Consider the following 26,960-nt stretch of genomic DNA (forward strand, 5'->3'; position numbering starts at 1 on the left):
AAACAAATGTATATTTCAAAAACAGAATTGTTAAAAAAATTTTTTTGTCTAAAATATACTTAGCATGTGCCATTTCCCAAAAAGCTAGCTACTATTGCTTTTTTTGGTCATAGATCACATTTTTGTCTCCCACAAAGAATTGTTTTTATTTGTCAACAAGGTGGTTAGATAGTCTCCGCAGAGATATCTTTTGGCTGAAATATAAAATGTTATTTTTCTGCCAAATTTAGTTCAGGTTACTGTCTGAGTCCAAAATGCAAATAATTAAAACCACTAACTTTATAATTCATAGGCATCTAGGATTTTACTCTTGGCTGGTGATCCCTCTGTGTATTTGTAATTTAGCATTTTATGACCTATGCATTACCCTGTTTGTTTGATAATGTTACAAGTAAGGAAAAAAAAAAAGGAAAGGGGGTACTTTTTAGAGGCAGAGAATAGGTGTTTGGCCAGACTACACTTTTGCAAATAATGTTTAGTGTGTACAAAAACAAAAGTAAACAAAACACAGCTGTTTGTTGATATGTTTCTGAGCGCAGGATATTGAATTATATATCTGTATCCTAATGGTCGGAGTATAGTACATCACACATTTAATTAACATTAATTAAATCAACAAGCAGTTGTTGATTTATTTGGCTGCCAAATTGAAATAATCTCTTGTATTTACTCTAGTTAATGATTTTTTTCCCAAAGTATTGAAGGGTTATTATATGTTTGGTCAGATTAAATAGCAGTATACTAGAAAACACTGTAAAATGTGCCGTTACCATGCTATCTTCTTAGCTAATGCATATTCTCTCTGGACAAATAACAATACCCCCATAAGTTATACTTGCAAAGCTAAAAGTCCAGTAGTATTGTATGATACAAATTGAGCCACTGACTGTCCACTATTTTGTGAATAGTGTGGTAACAGTCTAGTTCCAGAGCTATCATTTCAGAATTGGCTGACATATTTGTTTTATTTTATTTTATTCATTCTAGTGGGAGTGAGGTGGGACAAGCCTCTCCTGGCTACTGCTTTTTTAGTATTTATAAACAGTCGGAACTCATTTTGGTTTATGTTGTATACGGCATATGGAACAAATTTTTGCTACTAACTCCTTCAATTGAGGGCAGATGTTGTATGTCCTTAAATATGCCTTTAAGGAATGTCTTTGGATCACTACTGAGGCTTTGGTAGCATATCCAGGACAGAGCTGACTGTAGGGAAAAAACCCTTTGGTGTCTAGGATCCTTGCATGTGTAAACCCCAACTATGTCAACAAAACCATGGTGACCTTGATTGATTCTGACCTCAGGTGTTAGTTTCCAGAATCTTGTCAATATGGTTCAAATCTTACCTGCCATTTTGTGTATATCATCTTAACCAAGAAGGAAAGTGTGTGGAACTGGAGAACACCTTCATCTAGTGTCGGCATTATCCACATTATACTATTATACGATAGTGAGCACCATAGTATGGTACATGTTCACTTTACTACAGAACTTAACTCCATAGTTCCTTTTGTTGGTCAGACTCTTGGTTTTCATGTTCCAAAATAGTATTTCAAGAGTTCATGATTTCAAAGCTGCAACAGTCATTCTCTTTATAAAGTAGCCAGTCATTGTTGCACTTTGATACATGTGGTACTTGTGTTACCAGGAGAGAGGCGAGCTCTTCTCTTTTTGCATTATTATCATATTAAAATAATACAACTAGCAAGTGAATCAAACTAATCAAAGTAATTCAGATTATTAATCTGATAATGAGATTCAGTACTCAAGTCATGAGTATCCAGAAAGCTTGGCTAATTATCATCAGCTCTTCAGTTGACTATGAAGGAAACAAAAGAGAAATCTTGCTTTTCTTCCACTTTAATTATGTTCCATTAATACTCAGTCACAGGGGCACCTGGCTGGCTCAGTCAGAAGAGCATGTGACTCTTGATCTCCGGTTGTGAGTTCGAGCCCCATGTTGGGTGTGGAGATTATTTAAAAAATAATAAATAAACTAAAAAAAATTATTGAGTCACAGTTCTTAAAAGAAAGTCATAGAGGTGCCTGGGTAGCTCAGTCAGTTAAGTGTCTGGCTCTTGGTTTCAGCTCAGGTCATGATCCCACAGTTCCTGAGTTAAAGCTCCATATCTGGCTCTACACTGTCAGTGTGGAGCCTGCTTGGAATTCTCTCTCTCTCTCTCTCTCTCTCTCTCTCTCTCTCTCTCTGCCCCTCCCCCACTCAGACTCTTCTCTCTCTCTCTCTCTCTCTCTCTCAAATAAACTTAAAAAAAAGTCAGTGTTCCCCTTCAGAGAGAAAAGTGATTAGAAGTGAGATGTTTAAATTACTTCAAAGCCCAAGCCTAGGATTTAGCAGGTACTGGCACATAATAATTGCTCAATAAATGTTTGGTGAACAAATGATTCAGTTAATAAATGAAAGAATGAAATCTTATAAAAAATGTAAGACTTTGAAAAAAATGGGAGACACCTGGGTGGCTCACTTGGTTGCGTGTCCATCTCTTGATTTCAGCTAGGGTCATGATTACAGGGTCATGGGATCCAGCCCCATGTGAGACTCCATACTGAGCATGGAACCTTTTGGGGATTCTCCCTGTCTCTCTCTCTCCCCACCCCCCACCTCTCTCCCTCTCTCTCACTCCCTCCCTCTCTCCCTCTCTGTCTCCCCCTCTGCTCCTCTCCTCTGCTCATGCACACCCTCTCTCTAAAATTAAAAAAAATAAAAATGTTAAGACTTCAGTGTATCTCTGACATAGCAATGTATCTTTTTATTTTTTTAATTTATTTTATTTTTAAAAAGATTTTTTTATTAACTAATCTCTACACCCAACGTGGGGCTGGAACTTACAACCCCAAGATCAAGAGTTGCTTGACACGTATAGATAGGTACATATAGGGTATAATGATGATTTGCAATGTGCTTTTTAAACATTTTATTTTTTAGTGTTTATTTGTTTTTGATAGAGACCGAGCATAAGCGGAGGAGGGGGGAGAGAGAGAGAGAGAGAGAGAGAGAGAGACAGAATCTGAAGCAGGCTCCAGTATCTGAGCTTTCAGCACAGAGCCCGATGGGGGGCTCCAACTCATGAACCGTGAGATCATGACCTGAGCTCAAGTTAGATGCTTAACCAACTGAGCCATCTAATCACCCCTGCAGTGTGCTTTTGAAAAAGATACATTGGGGGGCGCCTGGGTGGCGCAGTCGGTTAAGCGTCCGACTTCAGCCAGGTCACGATCTCGCGGTCCGTGAGTTCGAGCCCCGCGTCAGGCTCTGGGCTGATGGCTCAGAGCCTGGAGCCTGTTTCCGATTCTGTGTCTCCCTCTCTCTCTCTGCCCCTCCCCCGCTCATGCTCTGTCTGTCTCTGTCCCAAAAATAAATAAAAAACGTTGGGGAAAAAAAAAAAAAGAAAAAGATACATTGGGGCGCCTGCCTGTCTCAATCGGTTGAGTGTGTGACTTTTGATTTTGGCACAGGGCAAGCATGCTCTCATGGTTCCTGAGTTCGAGCCCCAAGTGTTGGCTCTGTGCTGACAGCAGGGAATCTGCTTGGGATTCTCTCTCAAACTCTCTGCCTCCCCCTCCCCACTCTCTCTCTCTTTCAAAATAAATAAACATGTTAAAAAAAAGTGAGGGGACGGTGCCTGGGTGGTTCAGTTGGTTAAGCCTCCAACTTTGGCTCAGGTCATGATCTCTAAGTTCACGAGTTCGACCCCGCATCAGGCTTTTTGCTCTCAGTGCAGAGACCACTTTGGATCCTCTGTCCCCATCTCTCTCTGCCTCTCCCCTGCTTGTATGCTGTCTCTTTCTCTCAAAAATAAATATTGGGGCACCCGGGTGGCTCAGTGGGTTAAGCTTCCGACATAAGATCAGGTCATGATCTCAAGTTTTGTGGCTTCGAGCCCTGCGTTGGGCTCTGTGCTCGGAGCCTGGAGCCTGCTTCAGATTCTGTGTCTCCCTCTGTCTGCCCCTCCCCTGCTCACACTCTGTCTCTCTCTCTCTCTCTCTCTCAAAAATAAAAATAAAACATTAAAAAAATTTAAAAATAAATACATAAATAAATATTACCAAAGAAACCCTGTTAACTAAAAAAAACCAAAAAACTTTTTAATTAAAAAAAAGGAAGTTTAGGAGCAAGAAAAAAGAACTATAATTCTACTAGAGGTAACCCCCATACATATATTGGTTTATGGCATATATATAAAAAATTGAGTATTTTTTCTGCATTAAAAACACATAGTTGAAGTCAAATCAGGTAAATGTGTTTCTTCTCCTTTTTTCACATTTTCCCTTGTAATTAAAATTTTGTAAAGACTTAAAAACTGTGAAAAATAAACTTAACCCTACTAAATTATTTTCCATTGCTGGATGCTTCAATTTCTTACAGTTTTTTTGTTAGGCAGTGAACTTTTTTCAGGATAAATCTTGTTTTCTATTTCAGATTTTTCCTTGATACTGGAATCATTAGTCCTTTATTTCAAGCTAAAAGTATTAGCGTAACCAAAATACTTAGTATTTTTCTAATGTTAATGCCTAATGGTTTCCAAATCTTTACCATTTTTAGAAACCTGAGGTTTGTATTTACAGTAAAGGTATTTTTTGGAAAGTCAGGTTTATTTCCTTCTCCCAAAATGAGAGACTGAAGTTTCTGTTACATTGTTTTTTGGTTAACACATCTTATTTGCTTTCTCAAAGATGGTGATTGAGGTAGCATTTCAGCATTTCTAACTAATGACTGGATACTAGCCAGATCAGATTAGGTACTTGATAAATTTTTAGCATTTGCAGAAACACCAAAAATTTTAAATTGCTATCATTATATTAGTTCTTTAGTCCTACTAAAATTTGCACATGCATTTTGGTTGCTAGACAAGAATTTCTAAGACCAATTTGATCCCAGTTTATTTTTTAAAATTTTAATGTTTATTTATTTTTGAGGGAGAGAGTGCTAGCTGGGGAGGGGCAGAGAGAGGGAGACACAGAACCTGAAGCAGGCTCTAGGCTCTGAGCTATCAGCATAGAGCCTGACTCAGGACTCAAACCCACAAACTTTGAGATCATGAACCTGAGTTGAAGTTGGAAGCTTAACCAACTGAGGCACCCAGGCACCACTGATCCCAGTTTAAATGATCCCAACACTCATACAGTATTTCAGTAATCATAAAAATAGAATTTCTGCATTAGAGGCTTTTTAATCAGGATGGGCTTCAGTGTTCTGTGATCCCATTCCCTCAAAATTATATGCTGTAATCAAAAAGAATGAAATCTTGCCATTCACAACTACGTGGATGGAACTAGAGGGTATTATGCTAAGTGAAATTAGTCAGAGAGACAAATATAGGACTTCACTCAGATGAGGACTTTAGGATACAAAACAGATGAACATAAGGGAAGGGAAGTAAAAACAATATAAAAACAGGGAGGGGGACAAAAACATAAGAGACTCTTAAATATGGAGAACAAACAGGGTTACTGGAGGGGTTGTGGGGGGGGGATGGTCTAAACGGGTAAGAGGCATTAAGGAATCTACTGAAATTGTTGAGCATATATTGCTAACTAACTTGGATGTAAATTAAAAAAATAAATTAAGTAAAACTTAAATTTTTATGCCATATATATATTTCAGTATAGTTAACATACAGTGTTATATTAGTTTACAGTATATTATTTTTATATGCATTTTTCTGGAGAGATGGTCCGTGACTTTTATTAGATTTCGTAGAACTGTGCAATTATGTCTCTCGCTTCCCAAAAGTAAAACAGGTAAGAGAATCATACCACTCTTTTACAAATTTGAAGGAATGAAATTGACAACTATTCCTACAGATAAGGAAAAACCAGTTATACTGAGTTTTGATTATTCCCCACATGGTCATCAGTATGAGAATGGATCTATTCGTAACATTGTGACAGACCTGTGACTTGAGGAGCAGAAGTGATGCCTATAAAAGGCCTGGCAGTGTGCCTGCTAAACACTAGGTGCCTAAACGTGGTGGTTATTACATCCTTGAAGAGATTTGTGTATTCATTTCATTACTTTCAGCCATTTCCCTCTTGCCACTTGATTCATGTTATTTAGAGCAAAGCAATTGAAGTACTCAGAAGTAGCCAGTACCCACGGTTTGCAGTATCTGCAAAAGCATTTTCTTTGGAGGATTAAGGTGCCTTATGAATGAATTGGTTTCACTGTTCCCATGTGATATAGAATTATAGTTGTGGTTTCCAGTGAGATGATGACGGTACAGTTTTTTTCTTTGTATAATGAGAGGGTTTTGGTGTTTGCTGTATTCTAGACACTTACACTACAGTTTATTTTCATATCAGATTATTTATTTATTTATTTATTTATGGGAGAATGCAAGCAGGGGAGGGGCAGAGAGAGGGGGATAAAGGATCCAAAGCAGGCTCTGAGCTGACAGCATCGAGCCCCATGTGGTACTTTGTGGTGCTTGAACCATGACCCGTGAGATCATGACCTGAGCAGAAGTTGGACGTTCAACCAACTGAGCCACCCAGGTGCCCTTTTCATATAGATTTCATATGCAATATCATTTTGTGGTGAATTTTACGTTAAAGAACAAACATAGGATCAAGACAGGAGGAAGTGGGAAGATAAGGCGATGGAAGTCCACAGTTTATGCAAGGAATGAAATTTGGGCAGAGTTGATACTGTTTAGATTTAGAAAGCCGTGTGTGTGTGTGTGTGTGTGTGTGTGTGTGTGTAAGTAAATTGTTTAGGGGTTAATACAAAACTGAAGGGAGATTGGTCCTAGGTAATATAGACATTCAAATGCCTTTATTCACCTAATTCCATTTTCTTTCTTTCTTTTTTCTTTTACTTTTTTTGAGAGAGAGTGAGCGAACGAGAGAGAGAGAGAGAGAGAGAGAGAGAGAGAGAATGTGAGTGGGGGAGGGGCAGAGAGAGAGGGAGACAATCTGAAGTAGGCTCCAGGCTCTGAGCTGTCAGCACAGAGCCAGATGCAGGGCTCAAAACTACAAGCCGTGAGATCATGACCTGAGCTGAAGCCAATAGCTCAACCAACTGAGCACCCAGGCGCCCCCACCTAATTATATTTTCAAGTGCATTATGAGATGTTAAAACAAACAAAAATTTAAAAACCAGGAAAACAAAACAATGGTGTTTAACTTTTATCTTTTTTAAAGAACTAACAACTAGGGAACTCTATCTTCATTGCTAATTGGGTACATAAGATTTTAACAAAATTTAAACTTCTTTGACTTGAAACAGGAAACTGGCAGAGGAAAGGAAGAAGATAGAAATTAACGTTTATTGAGGGTCTACTATGGGCCAGACACTGCTAAAAGTCTTAATGTTACCGTAATTGATCCTGACAGTGATGGGTGAAGTTTAAGTGTTTGGACTCTGATTTTGCAGACTGGTAAATAGAAACCCACTTTAAAAATTGTGTTTAATTCCCCATGGCTAGCAAGTAGTAGAGGCACTTTTTTCACTGTGATAAAGGAGAATTAAAGAATTAATCTCTTCTTTTTAAAAAAATTGAGATAGAGTTCACATAATAAAATTAATCTTTTAAAAGTGCACAAGTTAGTGTTCTATAATGTATTTGCAAGGTTGTGCAGCCATCACCACAATCTAATTCTAGAACATTTTCATTATTCTAAAAGAAACCCTGTGCCACTCAGCAGTCATCCATTCTCCCCTCCCCCAGCTCCTGGCAACCACTAATCTGCTTTTTGTCACTGGATTTGCCTGTTCTGGACACTTCATGTAAATGGAATCATACAGTATTTGGTCTTTTGTGTCTGGCTGCTTTCACTGAGCATAATGCTTTCAGAGTTTATCCATGTTGTACCATATACCAGTACTTTGTTCCCTTTTATAGCTAAATAATATTTCACTGTATGAATAAACCACATCTGTATGCACATTCATCAGTTGTTGGGCTTTTAGGTTGTTTCCACTTTTTGCCTATTATAAGTAATACTGCTCTGAACATTTGTGTACAGGTTTTTCTGTAGACATGTGTTTTCAGTTACTTTGTGCATATTCCTAGAAGTGGAATTGCTGAGTCAAATGGTAACTGTTTAAGGAATTACCGAACTGATTTCCAAAATAGACCATTTTGGATTCCAAGCAGCAATGTATGAGGATTCTAATTTTTCCACATCTTCACCAACACTTGTTATTATCTTTTTGATTATTCCAATTTTTTATGTTTACTTATTTATTATTTATTTTTGAGAGACGAAAGAGAGAGAGCATGAGTGGGGGAGGGGCAGAGAGAGAGAGAGAGAGAGAGAGAGAGAGGATCCAAAGCAGGCTCCACCCTGAGAGTAGAGAGACTAATATGGGGCTTGAACTCAAGAACTGTGAGATCATGACCCGAGATGAAGTTGGGTGCTTTAACCAACTCAGCCACCTGTGAATTTTTGATTATTGCTATCTTAGTGAATGTGAAGTGATTATCTCATGATGGTTTTGATTTGCATTTCTCCAATGATTAATGATGTCAAGCATCTTTTCATGGGTTTATTGACCATTTGTATATCTTGCATGAATACTTTGCAATTCTGTCTTAGTCCTTAGACCTTTTGGATTGCTATAACAAAATACTACAGACTGGGTCATTTATGAATAACACAAATTTATTGCTTAAAGTTCTGGAGGTTGGGAAATCCAAGATCAAGGTGACAGCATGATAAAATTCTGGTGAAGGCCCTCTTCATAGTTCATAGCTGGTGCATTTTCACTGTGTTCTTATGGTAGAGTAAGCTAGGAGATCTCTCTGGAGCTTCTTTTATAAGGCACTAGTCCCTTCTTTAAGGTTCCACTCTTATGACTGAAGCATTTCCCAAAGGCCCATCTTTTTTTTTTTTCTTAATGTTTATTTATTTTTGAGAGAGACAGAAAGAGCATAGGAGGTGCCGAGAGAAAGAGACACAGAATCCAAGGCAGACTCCAGGCTCTGAGCTGTCAGCACAGAGCCTGCGATGGGGCTGGAACTCAGGGACCACCAAATCATGACCTGAGCGTTAATCTTTTTTTTTTTTTTTTTTTTGAAACATCACTGAGTTGACTGAAGAGGCCAGGATTTTTTTTTCCTGCCCTTCATGTCCCTCCCTATGCTGTGTTTGGCATTGGGTAGCCACCAAACAAATGTCGGTTGGGTTGAATGATAGTGAACATAGATGTGGAACTGGTATGCAGTAAGCATTTATCTGAAGGGGTTAATAACAGCTATCATGTTTTGAGCACTTACTTAGTGCCCAATACTGTATCAACTACTGACATACTCATTGTCTCATTTAATCCTTACAACAATTCTATCAAGTATACGTTCTTCCCCCAGTGTATAAGGTAAGACACTGAAGGGGTGCCTGGGTGGCTCAGTTGGTTAGGAGTCTGACTCTTGATTTTGGCTCAGGTCATGATCTCCCAGTTCGTGGGTTCCAGCCCCACTTTGGGCTCTGCTCTGACAGGACAGAGCCTGCTTGGGATTCTCTCTCTCTCCATCTCTCTCCCCCTCCATCACACAATCTCTCTCTCTCTCTCTCAAAATAAATAAGTAAGCTTTAAAATTAAAAAAAAAATAAAGACACTGATGCTTAGACAGGCCAAGTAACTTGTCTAAGACCACACAGTTGATCTGGGATTTGAAAGAACCCTTGGCTTGGATGGTATGTGCTCATTTTAACCACCATGTTCTCAAGTGAAGGCAACAAGCAGGAGGTGAAGAAGCCAGAGGATGTGGAGGAGGGGAACCTAGAGGCAGACTGGTTGTGAATAGTCATGCTAAGGGCATTGATGCTATCTTTCAGACTTGTGAAACTTTGAAATAGATGTTGTTTAAGAGTCTTATAGGTTCATTTTGCAAAACTATAATACTTTCTTTGTTTTTAAGTTTATTTGTTTTGAGAGACAGAGTGTGAGTAGGGGAGAGAGAATCCCAAGCAGGCTCTGTGCTGTCAGCATGGGACTTGAAATCACTGTGAGAGTATGACCTGAGACGAAACCAAGAGTCGGACGCTCAACCAACTGAGCCACCCAGGCGCCCCCAAAACTGTAATTCTTTTTTCACATGAATCAAATATTGAAACTCTTTGAGTTTGCCAGTTCCACTGATTCTATATTTTACTTCCAAGGTTACATTTCTCTTTAGCCAGCTTTTTACCTCTTTCTCTCAAATTTTATATTTTTACTTAAAATATTTTTACCCTTCCTGGACTCATTCCCCTCTGAATCTTGGTATGGTAATTCTGCACACTCCTATGCCTTCTATCAGATGTTTTTACATTTTGTGCAGCTTTTCTAATTGTCTTTAGCGGGACGGTTTTTCCAAACTATCAATTCTATTATCAATGATAGTGAAAGTTTTATATTCTTTTTATTTTTTTATTTTTTTTTAATGTTTATTTATTTTTGAGACAGAGAGACACAGAGCATGAACAGGGGAGGGGCAGAGAGAGAGGGAGACACAGAATCTGAAACAGGCTCCAGGCTCTGAGCTGTCAGCACAGAGCCCGATGCGGGGCTCCAACTCACGAACCGTGAGATCATGACCTGAGCCAAAGTCGGACGCTTAACCGACGCCACCTAGGCGTCCCTTTATATTCTTTTTAAATTAATAAATGTAAGATTATGTTACGATGGAATAGTGGAATTAGAATGCCCCAAGTCTAGCAGAAATCTTGTTGATACTAGATTTATCTAGGAGAGGTTCTGATGTCCCCAAACAGTGTGTTACTTAAATATCTTCAGTTTTTATATTAAATTAACGTTAATTGCTCATTACTGTTTTTTGAATGCCAATATAGGTAACATACAGTGTTATAAATTAGTTTCAAGTGTACAATATGGTGATTCAACAATTCTATACATTACTCAGGGCTCATCATATATGTATATGTATATGTATATGTATACATATACATATATGTACATATATATATTTTTTAATGTTTATTTATCTTTGAGGAAGAGAGACAGAGCATGAGCAGGGGAGGGGCAGAGAGAGAGAGAGAGAGCGCGCACAGAATCTGAGGCAGGCTCAGGCTCTGAGCTATCAGCACAGAGCCCACACGGGGCTCGAATCCACAAACTGTGAGATCATGACCCGAGACGAAGTTGGAGGCTTAACTGACTGAGCCACCCAGGCACCCCAGGGCTCATCATATTAAGTGTACTCTTAATCCCCTTTACTTATTTTATCCATCCCCCTACCCACCTCCTCTCTCACCATCTGTTTGTTCCTAAGAGTTAAGAGTCTTTTTTTGTTTTGTCTTTTTTTTTACTTTGTTCATTTGTTTCATTTCTTAAATCCCACATATGAGTGAAATCGTATGGTCAAATAAGTCTGACTGACTTATTTCATTTAGCATTACACTCTCTAGATCCATCCATGTTGTTGCAAATGGCAAGATTCCGTTAATTTTTAGGGCTGAATAATATTCCACTGTGTATATATAGCACATCTTCTTTTATCTGTTCATCTCCCAACGGGCACTTGGGTTGCTTCCATAATTTGGGTATTACAAACAATGCTGCAATAGAAATTGGGATGCATGTATCCTTTCAAATTAGTGTTTTCATATTCTTTGGGTAAATAGCCAGTAGTGGAATTACTGGATCATATAGCAGTTCTAGTTTTAATTTTTTGAGGAACTTCCATACCTTGGCTACACCAGTTTGCATTCCCACCAACACTGCCTGAGGGTTCCTTTTTTTCCACATCCTTGCCAACACTTGTTTCTTTACTTTTTTTTTATTACATTGTTTTTCATATACAGTTTTCTTAACTAATGACAGTCATGGTTCTTGGCTGCTGTAATGGAACCGCCTGAAAGCCAAGCACCATATCACATGCTTTTCATAGTCATTTCAACACTTAAACCTAATGTCAGCATTGTCCTTCACTGAGTCTATGGGAGGTTGACTTGCTTAAGGTCCCATATTTAAAGATTTTTTTTTTTTTTTTGGAAAAGATAGAGCACGAGTGGGGGAGGGGGCAGAGGGAGAGAGAGTGAGACTCTTAAGCAGGCTCCCAACTTGGGGCTCCATCCCATGTCCTTGGGATCATGACCTGAACCGAAATGAAGAGTCAGATGCTCAATCAACTGAGTCACCCAGGTACCCCAAGGTCCCATATTTAATAGTATAGTTGGGACTTGGACCCACCCGGGACATACTGATCTTATTTAAGATAATATTTTGATATTGTATAATATCATATTTTAAGGTTGGGGCTCCTGGGTGGCTCAGGTTATGATCTTGCAGTCGGTGAGTTTGAGCCCCTCAAATATTTTGATATTTGATATCTCTCTCTGTCCCTCCCCTGCTCACATTCTGTCTGTCTCTCAAAAACAAACATTAAAAAAAAATTTAAAATATATTTAAGATGTATAGGCCAGGAGGAAATAAAACTTCTCTCTCTCTCTTTCTTTTTTTAAGATTTTATTTTTAAGTAATCTCTATAGCCAACATGGGGCTCAAACTCACAATCCTGAGATTAAAAGTCATACATTCCACTGACTGAGCCAGCCAGGTGCCCCAAAACTTTCTTTTCAAGACATCTACAGTAATTTTCTTTTATTACATGCATAGTTAGTGATTAAGAGAATTGGTGGGTATAGCAATCCTTAATCCCCCCAAACCCACTAACACTTCATTTATTATGATGAAGCAAAAAGTAGCCCTATAAAATATGGCTTTATGTTCATAAAGTTAAAATTTTAATTACAGCATCAGTGAATGCAGTTTGACTCATTCTCAAATGATGCAGTTTAAAGAGTTAATGATGGGCATTCACAATTTATAAATAATAGTAAAACATTAAGAACCATTTATTTTTTTTTAAACAAGAGGCAATTGAATTAGTATTCGGAAGTCAGGTAAATCAAACACATTTTGGGGGAAATTGCATTTTTTAAAGTAGTCACTAAGAGTATCTATGGGAGCCCCTGGCTGGCTTAGTTGGTAAAGCATGCAACTTGATCTCTGGGTTGTGAATTTGAGCCCCATATTGGGCATAGAGATTATTTAAAAATAAATCTTTTTAAAAAAAGAAAAAAGTATCTATGGAAACACTATTATAATCATTTATGCTAAAACATTCCTAATAAAGATATGCAAGTTTTTTAATTTAAATCTGCACACTTAGCACAGCTACAAGCTTGAGCTCTATACCTGTTGATTTCTAAGGTGAACTGTGATGAAAATAACCTTTTTGTTCTTTTGTTACGGCAAGTATATCTTCTCCGGACTTCACAAAGTATTTCTAAAGGGCTTTATATTGCAAAAGTTCAAAAGGATCACCTTCAAACACAAAAGTGGTGCCAAGTTAGAAGAACTGAGGACCTAGTAAGAAGTAGGAAGAACCTTGAGGACATTTTATTTGATTTGATTTGTCTTATTTATTTATTTATTTATCTATTTATTTATTTATGAGAGAGAGAGAGATTTAGAGAGAGAAGTGGGGTTCTCCTGAAGCAGGGTTCTTGTTGACCCGAAGTGGGGCTTGAGCTCACCTGACGTGCAATTCAAACTCAGGTACTGCGAGATTATGACCTGAGCCGAAATCAGATGTTTAACCAACTGAGCCACCCAGGTGCCCTATTTATTATGTTACATAAGAACTAATGTGTCCATTGAATAAGTATTTGGCTGTCAGGAAAACCAGACTTTGGGAAAAATTAATTTTAGGCATTCTACTATTATAAAAATATTACAGGCTCAATGGCAAGTTTTTTGGTTTTATTTATTTTTTGGTTCTCCCTGAAAAAAGTGGTAATTCCTGTCTTCTCTCAACCTGAGCTAAGTTCCATGAAGAAGAATTATTCATTAAATCAGAAACACCAAAGGTATGAAGTGGCTCCAGTATAGTTGCTATTCTCTGTTCCATTACCGGGATGAACAAAGGGCACCCTTTACTCCAAACATCAAAAGCGTCTGTCCAGTAGTTGCCCTGCTGAAAGAATATAACTTATTTCTAGGCAGACAAATACATTTCTCCATAGATTGTGTGAAACTCTAGGAAATGAGTTCAAGGGCTAAAGGAGTTAACCTTTCTTGAATAACTGATCTTGTCCCAACAAAAAATTTTGCATATGTTCATTTTCAAAATATACTTTTCTCTGATTAGGAGACTTAGTTATACAAGGGTGATTTCTAGTTGAAAAGTAAGGGTTTTCAGATCTAAGACAAACCAATCACCCCTCCTTAGTTCTTCCTTTGAAAAAGTAGCTGTTATTTGTGATGATGAATTTAATAGGAGCATCATTGTTGGCTTTTGAAAGGACTAATTATGGAAAACGGTACAAAAAAAGTAACATTTCAAACTGGAAAAGTAGAGAATTAAAAGCTGATTACATCTATCCATGTGCCTCTTATATTCATTGTCCCCTTAGCTCCTTCACAGCCACGCTCCAGTGTGACTTTCCATAGCCATAGTGCTGCCAGTGTCCTTGCACATGCTGTGAACCTTCATCGGGGGCACATACATTTCTTCTCTCCCTCTAAATGTCACCAACTCCTGCTTATCCTCCTTAGGTTTGAGTGGAAATGTCACTTCCTCTGGGAAGACTTCTCTTTCATAGCTTTTCTGGGCTCATCCCCATTCTATACTGCATCATGATTGTCTGTTTGTGTCTCTCCTGAGATGTTAGGTTCTTTTTAAATTCTTTTTAACAATTATTTATTTTTGAGAGAAAGAGAGCATGCATGGGAGAGGGGCAGAGAGAGAGGGAGACACAGATTTAGAAGCAGGCTCCAGGCTGTGAGCTGTCAGCACAGAACCTGACATGAGCCTTGAACTTATGAGAGGTGAGACCATGACCTGAGCTGAAGTTGGATAGTTAACTGACCCACTCAAGCGCCCCTTGAGATGTTAGGTTCTGAGGGCCAGGCCCAGCACCATTTCTGCATATTGGAAGTCCCCAACATTTATGAAGTCATCGTATGGGTTTTGATTATTTATTTTTTGTTATTATTATTAAGTTGTTTAAAGATTTAAATGGAAAGGTTCATTATAAAAAATGAATTAACAAGTTTCAACGAAAATGTTTTTGGATGTGGAGTTTTTTAAGGTTGTTCAACAATTTTTAGTTAGATTTTGTTAAACTTAGGAGATAATTAGATCTAAACCTCAGGAAAGAAGTTGTGTGTATGTAAAATGATTAGAGCTTCTCAGAGAAACTGAATTTTTATGATTTTGCTATTAGACTTGATGAGACAATAGGATTATCTAAAAACTGAGGGTTCGGGGCGCCTGGGTGGCTCAGTCGGTTAAGCGTCCGACTTTGGCTCAGGTCATGATCTCACGGTCTGTGAGTTCGAGCCCCATGTCGGGCTCTGTGCTGACAGCTCAGAGCCTGGAGCCCGTTTCAGATTCTGTGTCTCCCTCTCTCTCTGCCCCTCCCCTATTCATGCTCTGTCTCTCTCTGTCTCGAAAATAAACATTAAAAAAATTAAAAAATAATAATAATAAAAAAAATAAAAACTGAGGGCTCAGTGCTATCTAGTGTCAACTCTAGCACGTGGAGAAGGAGCCCAAAGATAGAGAGCTTCCTTTTTTTTTCTTTTTTAAAGATAATATTGATATAAAATACACAGGACAGACTAGGAATAATAAGAAGCAAATTTCAATATATCATTCACAAAAAGGGACATTTTCTAAATATCAGCATCCTTTGTGATTTGTTTTTGACAAGCACCTATAGATACTCTTTTTGGATTTCTGTGTCCAAATTATGGCTTTAGACTGTAATGGAGTAGGCTTGTCAATTTGAAGTTAGTACTAAGAATTGTTGAGAAACTAGGGAGAGGTGATATTTCAGCCCCATTAATCTCTGGCATTATCTCTGCTTCCCCTCACTGACAAGAGTTCTCCCTTGGCAATTATTGAAGACCATCATTCACTTGTTCCTTAATTCTTCCTTTTGAAGATCAGTTATTTATTTTTTATTTAAAAATTTTAAAAATGTGTATTTATTTTGAGAGAGAGTGATAGAGGGAGCAAGCAGGGGAGGGGCAGAGAGAGAGAGACAGAATCCCAAGCAGACTCCGCACCATCAGCAGAGAGCCCAATGTGGGACTCCAACACACTAACCGTGAGATCATGACCTGAGCTGAAATCAAGAGTCAGACGCTTAACTGACTGGGCCACCCAAGGGCCCCCAAAAGCAGTTACTTTTACCAGCACTAAGCAGGACTGCTAGGAGGAATGGGATAGACCCTATGTAGACCTGGCCCCTTAGAAGGAAAAAAGGGTCACTGCAGATAAGCCTCAGGGAAGGAAGTGGGGGACGGAAAGAAGCCAGGGAAGGCTGTGTGAGGAGATCAGCCACTTTTCCCAGACTATTATTGTTTACCCAATCACCCAGGAAGATCTCCCATTAACCTAAGGTTTCTGTGTCTCACAAGAAATAAAACCACGCTAACTTTAAGATCTCTGTAAGAATTGTGAACAATATGAGCCATCCTTTTCTTATTCTTAATGATTGGAAATTTATAAAGTACGGTACTTAAAATATCTTTACCCAGGTATCACTACAAAAGCTATGACCCCCTCTCCCCCAACAATGTGTAAGAAAAGAAATATAGAAGGATTTTATGGGAGAGGGCAGTGGGGTAATACTGGAAGGATTTTGTGCTACAGAGGTGTCCAGTTTGAGAAAGCATGATCACTCCTGAGATTAACCTAGAAGAAAATTCCTCCTAGGTGGTGTTTGTATGTCTAGTTTCTTGTAGATGCAGAATGGCTTATGCTTAGAGAAGTAGAATTTTAAAATTATTCATAAATTTATCTCTGAAGGCACAAGATTTATTGTTTTAAAAGCACATTTAATGTAATATTCATTTAAATACCAGTCTTCTAGGAATATGAGCCACTACGAAGTATGTAGGATTTTGCATTTAAAAATTTTTTTAGGGGCGCCTGGGTGGCTTGGTCGGTTAAGCATCCGACTTCGGCTCAGGTCATGATCTCACGTCCGTGAGTTCGAGCCCCGCGTCGGGCTCTGTGCTGACAGCTCAGAGCCTGGAGCCTGTTTCAGATTCTGTGTCTCCCTCTCTCTCTGCCCCTCCCCTGTTCATGCTCTGTCTCTCTCTGTCTCAAAAATAAATAAACGATAAAAAAATTTTAAAAAATAAAAATAAAAATAAAAATTTTTTTAGGGGTGCCTGGGTGGCTCAGTTGGTTAAACATCTGACTTTGGCTCAGGTCATGATCTCACAGTCCGTGAGTTTGAGCCCCACATGAGGCACTGTGCTGACAGCTCAGAGCCTGGAGCCTGCTTTGTCTCTCCCTCTCTCTCTGCCCCTCTCCTGGCTTGTGCTCTCTCTCTCTCTCTCTCTCTCAAAAATAAACATTAAAAAAATTTAAAAAATTTTTTTAAATTAAATTAAATTTATTTATTTATTTTGAGAGAGAGGGGGAGAGAGAAAATGCAAGCAGCGGAGAAGGGTAGAGGGAGAGAGAGAATCCCCAGCAGGTTCCACACTCCGAGTGCCTGATGTGGGGCTCCATTCCATGACCCGGGATCATGACCTGAGTGGAAGGCAAGAGTCAGTCACTCAACCAAGAGAGTCCCCCAGGCCCCCTGCTCCCAGAGTGTGTAGTTTTGAAGATGTTTCAACCTTAAAGGTTATTTGGGGGATATTTACCAATGTCTATTGTTGGGTATTGAAAACGAAGAGGAGTTATAGACAAAGCAGTGTAGACAGTTAAACTTCAGCTCAAGTCAAGTTCTAACTTCCTGTGTAGTGTGAATTAAGTAATTTTATCTCTTTGAGCCTTAGTTTATCTATGAAATAATGTAGTTAGACTCAATTTTTTTCTCTGATGTTCTCTTTTAGTTCTACAATCATTCGGTTTCAAAAAAAATTTTTAAGTTTATTTATTTATTTGGAGAGAGAGTGCACATGTGAGCCTTAGCAGGGGAGAGGGGTGCAGAGACAGAGAGGGAGAGAGGGAGAATTCCAAACAGGCTCCACACTGTCAGCGTGGAGCCCGATGCAGAGCCACGACTTGAGCCGAAATCGAGTGTCTGACACTTAACTGAGGCGCCCCTACGAATCATGGGATTAAGAGAAAAGAGATTCCATTTTGTAATATTTGAAAGAACCTAGAAGTTACTACAAAATTAAGTACAACTCATGCAACTTAATAACCATGATTTCTTGTGAGAAAAACAAATAGACTTAAGTGACAAAAGCAAGTTCTGAGTAAGTAAGACTACAACACAGGGTTTCTTAGTTTCTGATCTGCCATTTTCCAACACAATCTAGTGGTGTGTACTTTGCCCTGAGTGATAAGAGAGTGGGAATGGCTTTCCTGACCTCCAATTTCTCAGCTAGCAATGTCTGATTATTTTCTCCATCAAAGCTTGCCATCACCTAAGCCTTGAGTCGAGAGACTGACAAATCACTAAGTATAGGATTTAGAGCAGATGGTCACAACCAATGCAGGTTACCAATCTATTCTGCGTTCAAACAAGTGCAGATCTTCATGGTATAGTATCAGTTGGCTATTTTGAGTCAATGTTAGCTCTGGTCACTTTAATTAACCCTCATATTTAGCTGAGATGAGCTTTGGCTTTATTTATTAATTCATTTTGCAGAACACTGCACACAGACTTCCAATGTTTGCTTAGGTTGCCAAGTGCAGTGTTGTATGACTTCATGAGTATCCCATGCAGTGAAAATTCTGTCAGTGGGGCTTTAAAAAGGGGACTGACTTCTCACTGATGTGGATTTTCGGTACACCTAACACTTGGAGCCTGATTTTGTTTTATTGAGATGAACATGGATCACATAGGTAATAGGTTGATTTTCAACATATGATTTATTATATATCATGGCCAACTTCACTAAATATTGAGCAATCAAGCTGGGAAAATGTTGATACTTTTTAAAAATTATATTCAAGTATTCAAGGGGGAGAGGCATTATTTGTAATTGAAATGCAAGGAACTTTAAGAAATGTAGAGCTACCCTTGCATGCACTGACAGGAATGTAAAATGGTATAGACACCGTAGAAAGTTTGGTGATTCCTTGAATAATTAAAATTATCATATGATCCAAAATTAACACATGATCCAGCAATTCTACTCCTAGGTATATATTAAAAGAATTAAAAGCAGGGACTCAAATAGATACTCATACCCATGTTCATAGCTGTATTTTTCACAATAGACAAAAAGTGGGAACAACCCAAATGTACATCAACAGAAGAACAGATAAACAAATTTGGTGTATATACACACAGTGAAATACTATTGAGCCTTAAAAAGGAATGAAATTCTGGGGCGCCTGGTTGGCTCAGTCACTTAAGCTCAGGTCATGATCTCACGGTTCATGGGTTGGAGCCCCACATCTGCTATCAGCACAATTCAGATCCTCTGTCCTTCCTCTGCTCATTCTCTCTCTTTCAAAAATAAATAAATGTTAAAAAAAATCTTTTTTTAAAGTGTTTATTTATTTTTGAGAGAGAGACAGAGTGTGAGGTGGGGAGGGTCAGAGAGAGACACTGAATCTGAAGCAGACTCCAGACTCTGAGCTGTCAGCACAGAGCCCGATGCGGGGCTCCAGCTCACAAACCCTGAGATCCTGATGTGAGCCAAAGTCGGATGCTTAACCAACTGAGCCACCCAGGTGCCCCAAACTTAAAAAAAATATCTTATAAAAAAAAAAAAAAGGAATGAAATTGTGACAATCTCAGAACATGGATGAACCTTGAAAACATTACATGAAGTGAAGGCCAACTCTTGTGTGACACCAGTTATATGATATACTAGAATAGGCAAATTTATAGAGACAGAAGGCAAAATAAAAGGTAGTAAGGGCTGAGAGAAGGTGAATGAGGACTTATTGTGGAATGGATATAGAGTTTCTGTTTGGGATAATCAAACAGCTGGGAATGGAGAGGGGGGGAATAGTTTCATAACATTGTAAATGAATGTAATGCTACTAGATTTGTACATTTATCAATGGTTAAAATGGCAAATTTTATGTTATGTATATTTTATCATGCACACACACACAAACTTCAAAGAGAAAGAAATGTAGGGCCGTTTTCAAATCTTGTTGTATTATGTCCTGTTTTCCTACCTGCTTCGTGGATGCTTCATTCACCACAGAGAGCTTCTTGGTGTGGGCACAGTGTGCTTGGTGTGGGCACAGTGTGCTTGAAGTTGCCCTGAAAGATGTAGATAGGTCAGAATCCACTGGTTTTGCTACCAGGAGGCTTGCTTTTTACATTTGTTAAAAATTTGAGGGTGGGTAGGTGAGAGAGAGGTAGTTTAAAGTCGGAAAAGAGTGCATGTTGGACTTAGCATCCTAACAAGAAAAGCGTGCTTTTGTGGCAAACCGAAAGGCTAGGAATCCAGGGTGATGAAATACAGGCCTTCCGGCCCTCGCTCTGTTCCTGATTTCTGGTTGTGGGAATCTGTTCTGAATCCAACTGCAAGTGGAAAACCCATCTTTGGCTGAGCAGCAAGGGAGGCCCTCCTGCCAATCCCCTAAATGTGTTGCTGAAACTTTGGCCCTGGGAGGATGGAGCTGAGGCTGTCTTCCCAAGATCTGTGCAGCTGTCAAGGTGGCTATGATGGGACTGTGACTGGCCTCTTCACTACATTTTGGCAGTGACCTTGAGACCTGCCAGCTCACAGCAGCTGTCTTGGTTCTTTTTCTCCTGCCACTGTTGCCTGGCCAGGGGGCTTAAGGGGAGGGAGCTGAACTCCTCTGGCTCTGCCACTCTCAGGGTCTGGCAAGTTCTGGCTCTGGTGCCCAGCTCTCCCAGTGCCTACCACCCACTGGGCACAGTGGCAGTCCAGGTGCGTGAGTGTGGGTGGCTGCCTGTGCCACCTCTGGCTTCGCTCCCAATTCCTGGGAAGTGGGTGGCCCCGACTGACCATCAGCCTTGCTGCGCAGACAGGCTCCACGTGGGGACCCACTTGGCAGCTCCACCGGGAGATGCTCGGTGACAGCTGATGATCTTGGGAGACAGAGGAGCCAAAGGTGCCCCTTCTATCCCAAAAGTGTGAGCCCACCTTGGGACAGTAGGAATTTTCTCTGGGAAATGAAGGTCACCAGAAATGTGCAGAGCAAGAGAGAAGTCTTTTTTAATTCTCCAGCCACTCAGAGTGGCAAGTATATTTTGTGAACTCCTCCCCTTCTCCTTGTCCTCATCCTGTCCTTTTCCTTTTAAGTGGCTTCATTAGTATTTTCTAATCCGCCTTTGTCATTGGACATTTATTGACAGAAATCAAATTGCTGTGTTTCTGGGCAAAGCGCCTGCTGCAAAGAGGTGTGGTTCCCGGGGAATGAGACACGCAGCCCAACAGCTGAGCCTACACTGTCCTCACATAACCTCCCTGCCTTAAATATCGCCAATATTTAGCCTTGCCTTATAAAGTAAAAATGCACAATACCTTCCAGAGTTTCAGCAAGCCCAAATGCCCCCCTCGGCTCAGTTATATCTCCTGTACGTTGGAGGCAGAGCCGCGCACCCCTCCCCCCGCGCAGACCTGCCCTCGGAGCCGCCAAGAGGTTACTAATCAGGGAGCCTCCGCCATCGATCCGATGGCGGAGACCTGGGGGATTTGTGTGCATTGTTTTTGCTGAAGCCTCCTGTGATTTCGGCGCGACCAGATCCTCTGCAGCGCACTCCATGTCGCAGCTTGTGGCTGCCTGTGTCCTGTGGTGAGAGCGGAGCCGCACAGGAGATCCTTTGTCTAGGAAGGCTAGCAGAGAAGATCACTTTGGAGTTGCTAAGCTCTGCATTGCCATTGGCTGCACTCTTTGTGGGGCTGTTTTTGCAAAAGGCATGCCCAGCACGTCTACAGTGCTGGCAGGCCAGGGCTGCCTTTAAACACCATGATAATAATACCAAAAAGCAGTTTGCAGAACTGTTCCACTGTAGAGGCTTCCTCTGCAGAAGCAAGCAAGATGGCTACCTCGTGGGCTTCGCTGTGAAGAATGCAGAGGCTAATTAAGACAGACTTTAAGGGGAAAAAAGGGTATTTCCCTACTTCATCTTTATGCAAGGCTTTTTTTCAGTGACTTTTAAAGTCTACATTTTACATAAGCTCTTTAGGTTCTGCCTAGCAAACATGTTGATGATTTTAAATGGTATAAGTAGTTTTCTAGAGAAATAGCCAAAAAATTTGGGGGGGTGGGAGCTAATTTTTTTTCTTAAACGAAGGCTCATTTTGCAATTTGATTTTTTTTAGGTTATAAAAGAAAACAAGAGGCCCCAGAGGGAAAAGAAGCCCAAAGTTTTAAAGGTAATCAGCTATTGATTAAATCATATTTAATTTTTTTTTCCATTTCATATAGTATTTTTCTGTCACTTAGGAGTAAATTTGCAGTACAGTGGATGTGAATTCTCCCGGATTTTCAGTAGATAAATGAATTTTCACTCAACTAAAGTGCTTTCTCTTTTCTTGATGTGCTGCATAATGTGCATATTAGCATCCTTTATTTTCAACCCCACACAAGTCTCCAGAAGGAAAAGTTTATATGCAAAGTGTTGTGAATAAAATTTGTTTTTCCTCTGTAGATCCCTTTGTAGCATCTGCATTTGTGGTGTTGCACCAGTGTGTAAACTTAAGCTCTTAAGGAGAGAGACACTATTTGAAGTTGACAGCTATGATCCATTGTGATTTTAATAGACCTTCCATTAGATACTATTTTAAAATGTGTGGTTTTTCTTTCCAAAGGAAAAGGTCCTTAGAGGTTTTAGTTCAACTTAAAATGTGTAAGCCATTGAGATCAGCCAAATTGCTTAATCCCAAATTCTCACTGTATCATTTTTAATTTCGGGCTTCATAGAGCTGTAGGAATATGCATGGTTTCATTATTTTCAAGAGTTTGCCTAATGAGTATTTAGTAGTAACCTAATTCAGCTATAAGCTAACAGTCTGTGTTATGAGCTTTGTACAGTATTTAGAAGGGTTAATTTAAAAGCATATGGCTTACTAAAAGTTCAAGGCTAGCTTTAGTTCAGTAAATGGGTGCTTATGTGTTAAAGGTTTCAAGTGGTATATTGCTATTTAAAATGTAACCAACCTGAGCAAGTAACCTTTTTAAATCATAAAGACATATTAAGCAATAAAACTTAACTGGTCTTTAAAATTATATTATGTATATATAATTAAAAATATTTTAAACCTAATCTTAGCTTTTCTTTTGCAAATAAAGTTTTAGCACTCAAAGAGGAACAACATGTTGAGCTATGGATGTGGCAAATTTTTATCTCATTTGCTTCCCCAGTTGTGTGCCTTGAAAATGTTATTACCATGGAGAACCAAACCTTGCATTGCTTTCAAATTTGTCTGACCACCTTGAGTTTCTGTTTCCTGTGTGTGTATGGCATTGCCATGTACATTTTCATCAACCAACAAGTATTTGTTTAATATTTACCACACAGTCATCAGTGTTCTAGGCACCGTGAAATGAATGAAATTGCTTGGCACAAATTCTCATTGGGCCTGGACAAATAGAATACTGGTTATTTTCAGGGTAAATTAACCCCTCCTGTTTTTCTTCTGCATGTTGATTCGCTCACCCCCTCTCACTTCCTTCCCTTCCTCTAACTATAGAATTAATATCATCAAAAGCCCTGATTATATTTCTTCATCTCTTCTTACACTTTCTGGGTTGGGTGTATCCATCCTAGGTGTTTTGTCTTCAAATCTTCGAGTGAGAAATTGTTTTAGTGCTGTTGTTAAAATGGCTCTCAAATTTGCAGGGGGTGGAATGAGGGTATAGGAGAAAGAGGTCAATTACATGGACACACTAATATAGACTAAGCTTGGTAGCTAAAGCATCATCTGCCTTTGCTAAGAAGTAGAATTGGGCTTTGGGGATACTATTTAATTCTATGTTTATTTTGTTAGTCTGTGGGTGTCTTGTCACCTGAAATAAATTTCAGAAGTAAATATACTGTGTGTTGCTTTTTTGAATCATGGCAATGGACTCTGACTTATTTTAAAATAAATGCCTGTGGGTGGCTGAATTTCATGGGCCACGGAAAGCAGAACTGAATTGTTGCTCACTTTCCTCTATCTATCAATTGTTGTACAAGAGTAGGGATATGCCCTTAAAGGAAAAAATAATAATTTCCCCCTGATGTTGGCATTTTAAAATGTTTTCTTCAGTTTTCTGTTGGCTGTAATGTATTTTGTTCTCCAAAGAAAGCTTTGTTTCTTCGCTCCGCAGTAGAAATGCTAAAATGCTGTCAGATTTTCATTTGATATGGGTAAAATAAGTAGAATATGGTACAACCCTGAAGGAGATGTTAGGAAAACTGAATCCATACTTGGGGAGGGAGGGAGGGGGAAGAGCACAACCTTCAGTTTAAGGTTTTATAGGTGAGGACTTAGGGTTCCAGCAGGCTGCTACCTGGGAGAGTGGTGACGGGAGTCTACAGGTTACAACTTGGTCTCCTTTTGTAATTGGCTCTTTGCATTTGGCATTGTGCCAGAGATACAGTCTGCTTGCTTTGACTCTGGCCTCTTAGATCTTCAGATCTCCTGGGTCCCCTGCTCTTTGTCAGGGTAGATGCTGTAGGCATCCCCACTGATCTTCACTTTCATTATCTGTGGAGAAGCAGTTGCATAGGTGAAGAGTCTGATTAAGGAAATTGGGTGCAGACTTGAAGCTTGTCCATCCTACTCTGAACTTGCCAACTAAATATTGAATCCAGTTGTGGGGATGAAATTGCCTGGTATGTCTCATACCTCTAATTTTTAAGCAATCTACTGTCTATGTCGATAACATATTTATTCTATTGTAGTTCATAATTTAAAACTGTAGATGTGACCTCCAATCCCTGCCGAGAGAGATAATTTCCTCTAACTGAAATGAGAGTTTCTGTCCAAAGCACTCATGGCCAGAATGAGTATCAGATGATGGGGGTGGTGGTGGTGGGGAGGGGCTTGGCACAGATGCTTGCCCCCACTGGTTCTGGAGGACAGGTTCCAACTGAAACCCTATTGATTATCACTAGAGTTGCTGTGATATATACATGGCAGCTTCTTGGCTGTGCTGTAATTGTCTCCTTGACTCTTGAGCAAGCTAAACGTATGAAGTAATTTCAGTGATTGATTCATAATATTGCACTTGTGAATGGCATGACTTGGAGCTCTGTTTGGTAGAAACATTTACATGAATAATCTCAACTTGGTGTGTCAGAGTAAAAGGATATATTCCCTTACATTTTCTTAAGAGAAAATCAATTTTAAAGTAATATCACTTTGGTTAGGTTACCAATCATTGTCCCTGGGAAAAAAATCAGATCGCACAGTTATCTGGGGGTAGTGAGGGGGAATTTAAAAAGGGAATTGTTTAGAACTGCAAGTAAGATTAAGGAAAAAACTACGGATGTCAAAGCATCCCAGGGTTAGTGACAGCAGAGAGTTCTCACCACCCATAGGCCTGGAGAGACCAGCGTGTGGGAGCAGGTATCCAGGCATAAAGCATGACTGGAGTGGAAGAGATGTCGCAGGGCTTTGTTGTGGATTTGGTAAAGGGATGTTTCTGCAGAAATAAAATTCTTTGGGTTGGGAGGTAGGGGGGTTGGAAATAAATACCCTGCCCTCCAGTTTCTTGCTGCTTTCATTGGCGGATCCAATCAGAAGCCAAAAGGGAAGGGAGCATATGGATAAAATATGTCCCAGTGAACCTCCTGTGGCATGTAAGAGGGTGTATAAGATGGAGTATGGACCTAGAGGGGCAAACAGAACATATTCAGCATCACTAGTGACCACAGGGACAGTATAGTAGGGTCAAAAATAGTACTAGAGCCATTATTATGTAAGAGAGTAACATTAGGCAAAGCTGGGTGAAGTGTATATAAGCAACCCCATACAGTGTTTGCAACTTACCTGTAAATCTAAAATCATTCAGAATAAAAAGTATGGGCATCCCTGAGCATGGGCCACATTTATACCTTCTGTAATTAGACACACTCTTTCTAGGCCAATAAGGGATATTTTCTAGCTATTTGGTTACAAAATATCATCAAAGTAGTATTTGGAAGAACTGAGTGAACAAATTTAAAGAAATGTCAGTGGATATTAAACCAGGAGACTGTCTACAGATTATTTAGAAAAGAAAAAATGAAAGCTAAGTGATCTTCCTGCTAGCTTCTACACTGGCAGGCCCTACTCTTCACTGTTTCCTTCCTTCCTTGATGATGCTGATAAAGGAAAAGAACAAGTGGGGGGGGTGTGCTGGTGGGGGGGACATAAGACATGTATCTCACTAGGGGAGAAGAAGACACTCACATATAGCTACTCTTAGGTCTTTAGGAATTATGTTTTAAAAAGAGAATAAATAATAAATCATATTCATACATTGTCTTGATTTGCAAGACATAGTGACATTCAAAATATCTAGTACCGTCATTGTCTGGCACATAGTAAATGCTCAGTAAGTTCAGTTTCCTGAACAACATCATTTATATCCAATAAATATTTTCTTAGCATTTACTAAATGCTGGGACTACAATGGTGTACAAGACCAAAATTATTTCTGCCCTCATAGAGGTTAACTATTACTTAGGGAAGGCAGGCAAAAAAAAACAAAACAAAACAAAATTAAAGACAAATGAAAAAATTACAAATTGTACATGCTTTGAATGAAAAACAAACAAAATGCCAAGCTAGGGAAATTCACTTCATTTGTAAATTGTTACCTATACTAGTGCTGAAAAAAGTACCAAATTTGATATCATTGAGTTACCTTGTTTATTTTTAAAACCCATTAAGCTAGGAGACAAGGAAGATAACAACGTTACTAAAACATTTTCTCTGCACACTTATCTACAACTTTGTTTCAGTTAGTAAAAAAAAAAATCATTAGTAAACGTTTCTTAACTCTGGTTATAATGTAACATTCTATGATTTGTAGTAACATGTTGCAAATTTAAGTGATAGATCACATGCGGAGCTAGACCATTGTTCAGGAAAAAAAGCATGC

The 26,960-nt window shown here is 39.3% G+C and overlaps 1 protein-coding gene across 8 annotated transcripts in view; it reads left to right on the plus strand.

The window, feature by feature from the left end:
• TET1 (tet methylcytosine dioxygenase 1) overlaps positions 1 to 26,960 on the plus strand; it is a 134,511-nt gene that overhangs the window by 16,942 nt on the left and 90,609 nt on the right. For 5 of the 8 annotated variants that reach the window (XM_053206879.1, XM_027062145.2, XM_027062146.2 and 2 more), the window contains one exon: positions 22,208 to 22,261. In XM_053206879.1, coding sequence (XP_053062854.1) covers positions 22,208 to 22,261 — 54 coding nt within the window. The other 3 variants (XM_053206883.1, XM_053206881.1, XM_053206882.1) reach the window with 3 other exon arrangements.

The sequence above is a fragment of the Acinonyx jubatus genome, chromosome D2, assembly GCF_027475565.1.
Source record: "Acinonyx jubatus isolate Ajub_Pintada_27869175 chromosome D2, VMU_Ajub_asm_v1.0, whole genome shotgun sequence".
In the NCBI taxonomy this organism is placed as follows: domain Eukaryota; kingdom Metazoa; phylum Chordata; class Mammalia; order Carnivora; family Felidae; genus Acinonyx; species Acinonyx jubatus.